Raw genomic sequence first — 11,642 nt, forward strand, 5'->3', positions numbered from 1 at the left:
AAGAGTAATTGCTCCTTCTTGCCTCATATTGAATCAATTAACTGTAATTAGCCACATTTTGGGGAAAAGTGAGTTCAACTTCAGTGTCCACACCCGGGTCTGTTCAATCTAGAAATCACTGGAAGATTTGCATCCGTTACGTCTTCCATAAAACAAACACAGTATTTCATAAAAAGAACATCACACCAACAGTCAAACATGGTGGTAGTGTGATGGTCTGAGGTTGCATTAGTGCTTCAGGACTTGGATACCTTGCCATGAATTTGTGTTCTGCAAGCTTAAGCACAAGTGGGTTATCAAGCTGGAAAAAGATCCAAAAAACGTCAACAAGTCTGAAAAAAATAAAAAATCTTGCTGTTCATGCTCATAACCAATCCAGTGTGGCTGAAACAAAACAATGCTGCAAAGAAGTGTCAAAAATTCCTCCATAGTGATGTGAAAAACTCATCAAAAGTCACGGCAAACATTTGGTTGCAGTTCCTGCCACCAAGGGTGGCACAACCAGTTATTAGTTTAGGAAGCAATTATTTTTTTCACACAGTGACAGGTAGGTTTGGATAGCTTTTTTTTTTAAAGCATTACAAATATCACTTAAATACATTTTGTATTTACTCAGACTGTCTTTGTCTAATATTCAAAATTGTTTGATGATCTCAAAATCTTGTAAATGTGACATATGTTAGAAACTAAAATCAGGAAAGGGCCACCTACTTGCTTTTAAGTTGAGGTTTTGTGCAGTAAATAAATATCAGAATTCCCAACTTCATTGCGTTGGTAATGCTGAAAGTACTGCAGTGATGAGCGGATCAATCAGTCAGCCAGTTGGCAGACAAGTAATTTGCAATACCTATGAGTTTTCTCAAACATTTCCACTCCTGGCTTGTCAAATGGCCAAACAACGACCTGTGCTCTAGTTTTGTAGCATTTGACTGAATCTGAGCAGAGAATATAGCCCTCTACACGTCTGTCAGCAGTCACAATAAAAGCTAGTGATGTGGTTCTACTGGCAGCCATATGTTTGACAGGTTATGTGGTATGTTTCAGATCAAGAGCTGTTTCTCATCTTCCCATTATATTTCTATTCCCATCATTTTGCTCCACGATAATCTCATGAGTCCAAAGAATTTTTTTTTATTTTGGTTTTTTTAGAAGTCTGCAAGAACGTTCGCATGTTTTCTGACAAAGTTAATCCGGCCTTCCTGGTCTTGAGTGTACTTTGACAAAGATACGCACACCTTCTCAAGAGTTTTCCAGACTTGGTTAGATGTGAAGAAGTTTTTCCAAAGTGAGAAAAACAAAACCTCTGTGATCACCCCTTCAGTAGTCTTCCTGGCCTTTTGGTGTTGCTGAGCTGAACAGTGCATTCCTTCTCTAAAGTTTTGCTCTTTCTGAAAGTTTTCTTTTTGTTTGATTGTTTTGTCAGCCTAATGCTTTCACTTGGTTCTAACAGTGAGAGTTCCACTTAACAACTACTAAATGCAAGGTCATCACAGATCAGCTTAGCCATGGAATAAAGAGGGAACAGGCCTTAGCTGGTCATCAACTGCTTGTCAACAGTCTAATTATTTTGAAAACTATTTAAAAGCGGTGCTACATAGAATTCAAAATCAGTTAATACTCTACTTTTGTTAAAACCTTTAAATTAAAGTCTGCATTAGTCACATTGCAGCCATTTGATCTGATATTCACTGGGGAGGTGTACAAAGATAAAAAATTGTGCCGTTGTCCAAATGCTTGTACATAAGTATTTGGAATCCACCTTTTTACACATTCTATCCATTTAATTACTTAATCTACCTAGCAGCAATATGTAGCCAATTTATGAAGGCCAATTAGACTAACACGAATGACAATGTAACCCAAAATCTTTTGATCCACCGTGAAACACTCAAAGTTGTTAAGTTCATAAATCCAACACCACAAATGATCATTTATATATGTATATAATATATATATACTCCATTGTTACTCTTTATTACAGAAGTGAAGCACAAAACTGTAGAAAAACCTAAACACAAAACAGCTGCAAGTCTCAAAAAGCAACAGCGATGCAACCAATGTTGATACAAATATTCATTATTGCAGTGAGAGCACAGGAATACTAAAAAGATCAAACTCTTGTTTACTAACAAAATCAGTACAAAAATCAAGAATACAAACACCTCCATGTACACAAGTCTATAAGCATTCCTGTGAAACTTTCAGAAAGTCTTTCTCACAAGAAATTAAGAGCACTATTATCAATACAGAATTTCCGCAAAGAATTGAACATCACAATGCAGCTTGCATTAATCATTTAGTGGAAAACAAAGTCCATTAGTCCATGTGGAGTTCTGTCTGTCAGGCTCCCAAACAGCAATAATAATTTATGACAAAGTTCTAAACTATCAAGCCGAAGCAGAAGTATATACTTGTACAAGAATACATTTGTAAAACAACCGGAATACAATCAAAACACAATCATTACTTTTCCAAGAAATCTTCAGGAAGCAGGAACACTCTGTGACCGTTCGTAGAATAAAGATTTGCCGTCTCGTTGCTTTCCCTCCCGTTAACGTCGCCACCTTGAAATGCCTGAGTCATAAGTGGTCTGAAGCTGTTGTGCTTTCACGTAAAATAACAAAATAGTTTTGTAAAGTTGCATAAGGCCATCGAAGCGCTGTAAAGCTCACTTAATAGTCCAATGTGTTCAATTGCAAAAAATTCTATCAGTGCATTTACACAACACTGGTGCCACACTCAGCGATTGAGACACTGTGACAACGTTTGATGTGAAAGCTTCTGAAAGCTTACTCACAGGAAATATTTAATATTATTATAAGCCAAATACTGCAAGGATGTCTCGTATTTAGGACTTTGAGATCAACCCAGCTCACTGTTTTTCAGCGACAGCCTGCATGGCTACTAGTGCACTGGTCTGAGCACCTTTTCCCACATAATTTAGCGACGTTTTAGTCATTTAACTTCAGAAAATAAATATTTTTTCTGTAATCTTCCAATTGATTGCATTGTTTCACAGCAGGCTAATCATTAGGAAGATACTGTGTTTGTTGGTACTGAATGAAGACTGTATGTGGTATAGCTTTCTTATACAGACTGTCTCATTGAATTTTTCCATGAAATGAGTTGATGTGAATTCAATATGAGCCTCAAACGTAAGAACAAATGAGTGCTAAAAAAAAAAAAGTTAGATGCTTTTTTTTACTCCTGCAGCCTAAAAACTCGGTCAGGGAAACATACTGATCCAGAGTAATCGCTGAGGATTATATCTTCCTACCAGGATCAAAAAAGTGCATATTGAATACATTGTTGAGGCCACCAATAATATCTTAAGGGATGTCAATCACATGTTTGTACAAAAAGCAAAAGCTCTCGTCTTTAAATGAACCGCAGCCTCCAAAATTTTAAAGCACTTTTTCCACCACACTCGGAGAGAACAACGTAAACACTTGTCCCGCCTTTTTCTCTACCTTCAGTCGAAAACATTGAGGGGTGCAACTCTTAAAACGACTAGATAGGTAAATACAACTAGACAACCAAAAGAGGTCTGAAACAGATAAATTCATATAGATCATTTTGCAAGAAAAAAAATTATAGTCATCTCTTCTCGCAGAGGAATCTAGCACTTGATTGCACATTCACGTTTACACGTCTAAATAAACATGGCCACTTCAATATATGACATTGGAGGCAAGCGAATAAGCTATACATTCAAAGTCTTTTGTTTGTAGGCTGAGGTGTGTTTATTCTTATAGTAAGTATTGTCTCCCGAGAAAAAAAAACTCACTGCTATCGGCCATCTGAATCTTACATGTGACTGTGACTCTGCTCGTGGCTCCACAGACTGAAGGCCGTCTTGAAGGTCCTGTGGCAGAGTTTGCACATGTACTGCCTCTTAAATGTCAGGGCAGAGAGAGACGGTGCGTGGTAAAAGAGTGTGTCCGATTCCTGAGGGCCGCCTGGATTCTCCATGCTGTTTGACCTTGACAGGGGGCTTTGGCTGCTGGTTTGCCGTTCCAGTTCGGGCCTCTTGGTCTTGCTTACCAATGAGCTGCAGGGATCTGGGCTGCTGGACTCGTCGGTCCCTGCGGTTGCAGCAGCAGTAGCAGCAGGGACCGGTGCCGCCTGAGTAGATATGAGCACAGAGGCCTGTGGGGAGGGACGTTCTGAAGGGGTAAGTGGAGGGGAAGGGCTCAGAGGTGAGGGGTTTCTGTCGATCTCTTTGGCTCCGGGTTCGTTAGCAGTCGACATGTGAGACTGGAAGTGGCTCCAAAGGCGGAAGTTGGTCCTGAAGGCTTTGTTGCAGATGTGACAGATGAATGGTTTGATGTGGCATAGCAGCTCCTGGTGTCGTTCTAAGTCTTTGCGAGAGCTGAAAAGATTTCCGCATTTCTCGCACGGCCACACACCGGGTTCTTCGGAGCCACTTTTGGCAGCATCGGGGTTGTCCCGCTCACTCACAGCCTCCTCCAACGGCTCTTCCTTCACTACCAGCTTGCCATGGTGGCCCATGCTCAGGTCTTCAGGCACATAGGAGGAAGAGTCTTCAGAGTCATACATAGGTGGACCTGAGGAATCACTGTAACTGATGTTCTCTCTTGTGCTCTCGCTTGTTAGAGGCTCATCACTGTAATGCTCCTCCTTGAGCATTTCAGACTCCTCTTCATTGTTCTCTTGTTGCTTCAGGAGAATGTGGTCTTTAACAGTCATCATATTGTGGTTGTGCACCTCCACCTGATGGCGCCAAATGCTGAAGGAGGATTTGAAGGTGCGCATGCATTCCAGGCATGTCAGTTTCTTGTACTTACAATGTGCCTCGTGGTCTTTCTTGACAACTGGACTTGAGAATCTGAGGCCACAATAGGGGCACACGGTTGCATGGCGACAGCCTCTCTCGTGGTCACCCTGTTCCAGGAGCGATGACAGCTTCATATTGCAAAGTCTACAGGAGTAAACACCGGTGTCAGGGTTCTTCTGTTGAATGATCTCATCCTGTTCCTGGTAGAGGATGCTCTCCCTCGCTGTGTCCTGGTCAGCTTTTTCAGCAGGATGTGTCCTTAAATGCTGTCTGTACTGAGACTGGAACACAAATGTCTTGCCACAGTATGGGCATATGTAGCTGGGCCTCGACCTCTTTTTTGTAATTGCAGGAGACTGCAAACCCTGCTTATTCCTCTTTAACTTCCAAAGCAAAGCTTTCTTTATTTCTCTCTCTCTCACAATATCTATTAGCTTCTTTTGAAATTTCTCATCAAGAACAGAGGAGCTGGCGGACGACGCTGGGTTTTGTACTACACCATGCTGCGTTTGGCAGTGCGTCCACACTTTGAAGTTGGTATGAAAGCGCTTGTGGCAGATGTCGCAAGCATACGGCTTTTCCGGATTGTGATACATATTTACATGACGATGAAGCCCAGCACCTGACCGGAAAACCTTTAAACAATTCCAGCATTTGAAAATCTTGTTCTGAGGTGACTCCTCGCCGTCCTCGTTAGGGTCGCCGCTGGCATGCTGAGGTACTGCTTTTGACATATTCAAGTTAACTGAGAGAGCATGCTCTTTAAATAGTTTGCTCTTCTTTAATGGGTACCGTCTGTTGTCTGGCCTGTCCCTTCTTTTCCCCACAGGATTTAAGACTTCCCTGGGACCTTGATCATAATTAGTTTGAAAGTCTTTGAGACTGACTGGCAAAGAGTCACCAACTGTGATGCGTACGATGTCCATGGGGTCAGCAAGTGGACTGCTGGGCTCAGCTTTCACACTCACCTCTCCTTCTACCTGAGTTTCTCCATCATACCTGCCGGTATACTTTGACCTGAGAACCAGAGGAGACGTTCTTTTTGAGTCGCCGTTGTGGGCAGAGGTTTCTGGCACAGACGTCTTCAGTGCCATCTGTACAACTGACTGGTCTCGATTTTGCAGCTCCTTGAGCTCCAGCGTGGGGGAGAAGACTGGAACGGGGCTGTCCATGGATAATGACCTCCTGAGTAGGCTTTTTATAAGTGGCCCACTCCTGTCAATGGTCTGGCTTGGCTCACTAGCCTGACCCTGAAAGGGCACTTTGGTATTGTAGCGGGACTCCTGCTCCTCATTCTCCTCTTTATTGTCCTGGTCAGGGCCAGACAGCAGCCTGATGTGCTGCACTTCAGCATCACTGAAAGACACTGATGATGTCAGCTGGGGTCTCACGGGTGTGAAGTGTGATGAATTCCCTTTCAATATGGAGGCATACGTCCTCTCCAAAGCTTCACCCCGGTCAGGGGACTTCCTGCTGGGCTCAGAGTTTCTGACTGATTCGTACGAGTTGTGTTCCGAGGGAGGCCGAGTGGACCCATGAGCAGAGTGGGGAGATGTCGATCTCTCAGATGTTTTTCTCGGATAACTCGAGCGAGAGGGATGGGCCGTGTCATTCCGGACCCGACGCACAATGACGCTCCTTGTGTGGACATCATTCTCATCCCCCTCTGAGAACGAAAGCCTTTTTCTAGACACACAGTAGGATGCATGTGGCCTTGTTGACACAATGTTGGTGAGGAAAGGGATTCCGAGGCTGTATCCCAGCTCTTGAATGGCTGCCAGGCTGCCTTTGTCCACAAAGAGTGAGGAGGAGTAAATGTAATTCAAAACGATCTCAAAGGCGTCCGGCTCACAGAAGTCCAGGTTTACAACTGTCAGCGAGTCTGCGTCCATCCGCGAGAAAAGGGACTGGAAATACTCACTGCTGGCAGCCAGAACACTCTTATGGGCCTGGTACCTTTGGTCTCCCACAACCAGGACCACATCACACGCTTGTCCCCGCAGTCGCTGCTCATTCAGAGCCCCCAGCAATGACAGGGCGTGGGAGGGGTTACTGTAATGCACTAGGCTCTCCATGGCTGAAAGACAAGAAAAAAAGATTATATTATAAAAAGATTACATTTTATTGAAACAATGTAGACATATAAACATATATATGCATATACTCTTGATCTAGATAAATTTGTATACTTTAGATGTTTCAGAATTCTTTGGACATGGATGCATCTACAGGAATAAGCATCTACTAAATAAAAGCTGATGGGCTTTTGTGCACTATATGTATAATTGTGTGTGGTGTTCTTGTCAGTTCTCTGTGATCAGTTTAATATGACACCAAGTAAAAATTCATAGTCTCTATGTCAGGGGTGGGAAACTCCAGAGTCCTGCAGGTTTTAGACATCACCCTGGGTCAACACACCTGAATTAAATGATTAGTTCATTAGCAGGCCTCTGGAGAACTTCAAGACATGTTGAGGAGGTCGTTTAGCCGTTTAAATGAGCTGTTTTGGACCAAGGACAAAAACCTGCAGGACACCGGCCCCTGAGGCCTGGAGTTCCCCCATCCCTGCTCTGATTAGTAAAAATACATTGTTTCACTAATGAATAAAGGAATCTCAGTATGTGTTCTTCACATTCTTCCGTCATCGAATCTACTTCAAAGTTGACACTGGATTTTCTGCACACACACACACACACACACACACACACACACACACACACACACACACACACACACACACACACACACACACACACACACACACACACACACACACACGGCAGTATTCTTGAAGCCTTTTGTCTGTTCTCCCACAAAAGCGAGCGACTATGTAATCAGTTCTGTTTGTTTGTCTATTAGCAGTCTAGCATCCACTGTTTTCAAGATATCCTATGCAAATTTCGTCTGATGGTAGACACCCATAAAAGCTCCGGCTGATTTAATTTAGGTGAAAATCAGGTGAAATTCACACCAAATATGAAAACCAGTAAAATCTGTTTATTAATCAGAGATTTATATGGATCGTATTCAAACTTCACAACAATATACTAGACCTTGGGCGACATGAGCAGCTAGTTTGGGTAAACATTTGACTTTGACCTTCAAGAAATCTTTCAAGCATAATATATCACATGAAAGGGCATCGGGAAAGCTGTACAACACACTTTTTTTTCCAATACAACACCCTATCACACACTGCATGAATATATATTAAAATCTCAAGTTTTTACAGCTTAAAAAAGCTCAAGATTTCAGCTGGTTCTGCTCCAATCGTATGGGTAAAGATAATAAAGTACACTATTTTAGTATGTAGGGCTTCAAGGTCATAAGTCAAAGGTCAGGGTCACACGAATTAGGAAAAAGCGTTGGTTTCCATCGGATCGGATTCAAACTCTAAAGCATTAGTCCTTGGGGGGGGGGGGGGGGACATAAGCAATAAGCACTTGTTTGTTTGAGCTCGTTAGAATATTATTCAGGAGCTCATATACAACATGACTTCACAGTGAGACAAAAGATTAATATACTACACCAGATCTCCATATTAACAACGCTGACATCAGCATGTTGCAACAAAAACATTACGAATAATCCAAGTTTTAGTGCAGCCTTTGGTGATCGTTCATGTTACGTTGAAACCATAACCGTTCAAAGGAAGTAGTAACACAATACAATAATTGCTGAGAACTACAGCTGCAGCCATTATTCATTATTAAGCAAATTGGCAATCCAATAACTGCAAACATGCCAAACATAGCAAAGCTCCAGTTTATCATGTGTGAAGATTTGACGCTCATCTGTTTTCTGTATTACTGAAAACAGCATAGCTCTCACTTTTCAGATGCTCATCTGATAAAAACACAAGACAGGATTATGTTGTCTAAAATACAGTAACAAGATTTATTTTGCTTACATTTTATTTATCCAAACAACCTATCAGTTTTATTATGAGCTATAAATATTGATGCCTTACAGACTGCTGTAAAAGTAAAGAAACAACTGGTTAAACTAGGCATCGTGTTTAACAGAACGGGGTTTACAACTACATGTGCATTTTTTGTCTTGCTGTTGTTTGTGATGGTCACTAGAGGTCAAAGTTGAGCCTTTTAAAATATAAAATGGTGTAAAGGAACTCTCCACAGAATTTATGGGAATTACATCATGTTATCAGTCTGAAGGTAGGAAAAATGGAGTTCTGTCAAGTTGCCCTCAACCACACAGGGCACTGCAGGAAGTTTAAAAGGTTTCAACTACAAGTTGAAATGCATTGTCTGCCTTGATCCACCTTCACCTAAACCATTAAACATCTACATTTATTTCTATGGTTGTAAAATGTAACTATCAGAGAAAAGCACTCTTGGTATTTCAGGAGGCAGGTTTATTTGATGAATCTAGCCTGCTGTTTATACTGTCAGCTAAAAGATTCATCAAACATGGCACAGGATCCATTAGCATTTGTATGCTTTACAGCTGAGCTTAAACACCATTGTGCTGACTACTTCCATGTCACCCTTTGTGTGATGATCAAGTCTACTGGTGCTGTAATCGAAACTAAAACAGTTTAGAAAGCACACCAAGTTATAAAGTATTGACTTGAACAAAGTTTTCTTGCACTAAATTTGGGCTCTATGATGTGTTTTTCATCATTTTTATTATAAATCTAATTTATTTTGTAGAATTCATGTAAGAAACTGCGTAATATCGATACTACTACTGAACAGCACTATACTGTTACAAGAACAAACCCCATCTGACGCACAGCAATAGTTGTGTGATTAACATAGTCAAAAACAGGGACTGCAAAGCATTATATGCATGCATTTCATTTTCCTGAAAAAGGTGCTGCCTGGACGTCACGGCGTTTATTTTGGAAATTGTAACCGGAAGTCGCGTTACTTACGTCGGCTACTTTGACACTTGCTAAATATATTTATGGGCAGAACCCCCATTCATTCATCAAAAAACTAAAGATTGCCTCGTGGACTTTGGGTGAAAATGTGTGCTCCGTGTTAGGAAAAACACGGGAATGTTGGGTCGTGTCATGTTTTCCCAGAGGAAGCCGAGTGAAGCTTCGGGCATTAGATCATCCATGAGACGTGGCTCTAAAAGAACTTCTCCGACTGATATGCTGCTTTCACTTCACAACGCATTCGTACATTTCTTTTTTGTTTAGCTTCAGACAAACCCGAGGGTGCAACGCCTGGTCTCGAGCAGCTAACACCGAATAAAGAGGGGGAAAGTTGAGCGCGTTTCAATGGACTGCACCGCGCTAATCCAGAAATGAAAGTCTGCGCGGGCAGAGACGCCGTTTTGGCGTGTAAGGAGTCAGTTGTAAACGCTATCCCCGGTGGAAGTCATGGGCTTTTGGTTTTGTTATGTTTAGTTCTTTTATTTTTTTTTTCCCACCAAAAAAGCAAAAACGGCTCCACACCGGCCTGACACTGGAGCTGCTGCTGGCTGCAAAACAGGTTGTAGCTGGTCAGGTTTTTACAGCGACACAATCCCCCCTCCGAGTTACGTCAGGGAGGAAAAAGCTTCTCCTTAACAGCTCTCACCAACTGTGTCTGCGCCTCCCTGCTCGTGTTACTGAACGGTAACTTCGTTAGGCTGGCTACACTTACCCTGCCCGTCGTGAATACGGTCTTTCCTCCACGTAGCCGGGACTTTGTTCAGTGTTGTGTAGATTTCTCCGCGCTGGTCGTGATTCCATCCATCTTGAATTTGACGTCATCCCACACCAGGGATGAGGTCATCGCAGAGAGCGCTCGTCACGTGCACCGTGCACTGATAGGCTGGTCAAAGAGCAAGGGGCGGTGCAAACGGAAGACTCGAAACTGAGGCTAATTTAAAGGGATATGTCATATTTTTCGTTTGATCTTTTTTTAAAACAAGATTTAGTGAAAGTCGGTAAAGGCTAACTAGCACTTTCCTGCACATTGTAATTCACTGCACACTTTAGTCGCACACTTTGAGGTACACTGAGTTTGCTGCTGGGGTTGTTCTGCTTGTGTGAAGTCACATGTGTTACAGTAAACCTGACCAAGTGTGGAAACTTTTAACACCAAGTAGGAAGTAAGTGCTCTCCTTATTTTTGTTTCTTTCTTAATTATTATAGTTTTGGTCTGATTATTTTAAAGAGTACTTTTTTACTTTACAATGCCATGACTTAAACGTTATCAATGCTACAGAAGACACTACTTTGATGCCCATCTAGCCCCAGTGAAACTAATTATATCCATGACTACAAAAGAAGTCACTGCAGCACAGCAGTGTATTTGTGTCATCACTTCTATCCAGTGGGGATTTGTCACCATGCCTATTTTGCTTAAAGGCCTTTTCCTGGAAAGCCTCATCTGCTACAGTAGCCTACCTGGCAACAGTCTCATCTCACTTAATCAAGGACAGCGCTGATGGTGAAAAGACAGCACCACTCCCAGTTATCTTTAGGTTCAACAAAACATGAAAGCATGCGTATGCAAAGCATATATTTATGTTTGGTGACCTCTGATAACCCATCTGAAAACCCTTCACTGCCTTGCATTCACACCCACAAGCCTGCTAGCATGAGCCCACTCATTACTGCTTAATCACTGAATTACGTTTAATCAGGTTCATTTTCACACCTCATTACCATTAATGGAACACCATTATTTGAACGGGTACTTCTGCGAAGAATTAAAGGCATGCCAAAAGGCTTGTAGAGTTTTAGCAGGATTTTCACATCCGGACACATTCAGAGCCTTTTTTTTTAGAATATGTCTTTGACAGCCAAAGCATCCTGTTGCTTTTTGATATTAGCAGAATGAAGACATGTGGGAAAATGGCAGGGAAGTTCTCACTCCTCCTT

General features: G+C 42.0%; 1 protein-coding gene across 1 annotated transcript; it reads right to left on the reverse strand.

Moving 5' to 3' along the window:
- Positions 1-1,926: 1,926 nt before the first annotated feature.
- On the reverse strand, positions 1,927-10,607 carry zbtb21 (zinc finger and BTB domain containing 21). The gene is made up of 2 exons (XM_026182241.1): positions 10,417-10,607; positions 1,927-6,875 (listed from the first exon to the last, which is right to left on the reverse strand). Exon 2 carries the CDS (start codon positions 6,871-6,873, stop codon positions 3,808-3,810), a length of 3,066 nt encoding a protein of 1,021 aa, XP_026038026.1. The 5' UTR covers positions 6,874-6,875; positions 10,417-10,607; the 3' UTR covers positions 1,927-3,807.
- Between the last annotated feature and the right edge of the window lie 1,035 nt (positions 10,608-11,642).

This window comes from Astatotilapia calliptera, chromosome 10 (genome assembly GCF_900246225.1).
Source record: "Astatotilapia calliptera chromosome 10, fAstCal1.2, whole genome shotgun sequence".
Lineage (NCBI taxonomy): Eukaryota > Metazoa > Chordata > Actinopteri > Cichliformes > Cichlidae > Astatotilapia > Astatotilapia calliptera.

Coding starts and splice junctions, on each gene's coding strand:
- zbtb21 (XM_026182241.1), bottom strand. CDS start 6,873: ATGGAGAGCCTAGTGCATTACAGTAACCCCTCCCACGCCCTGTCATTG.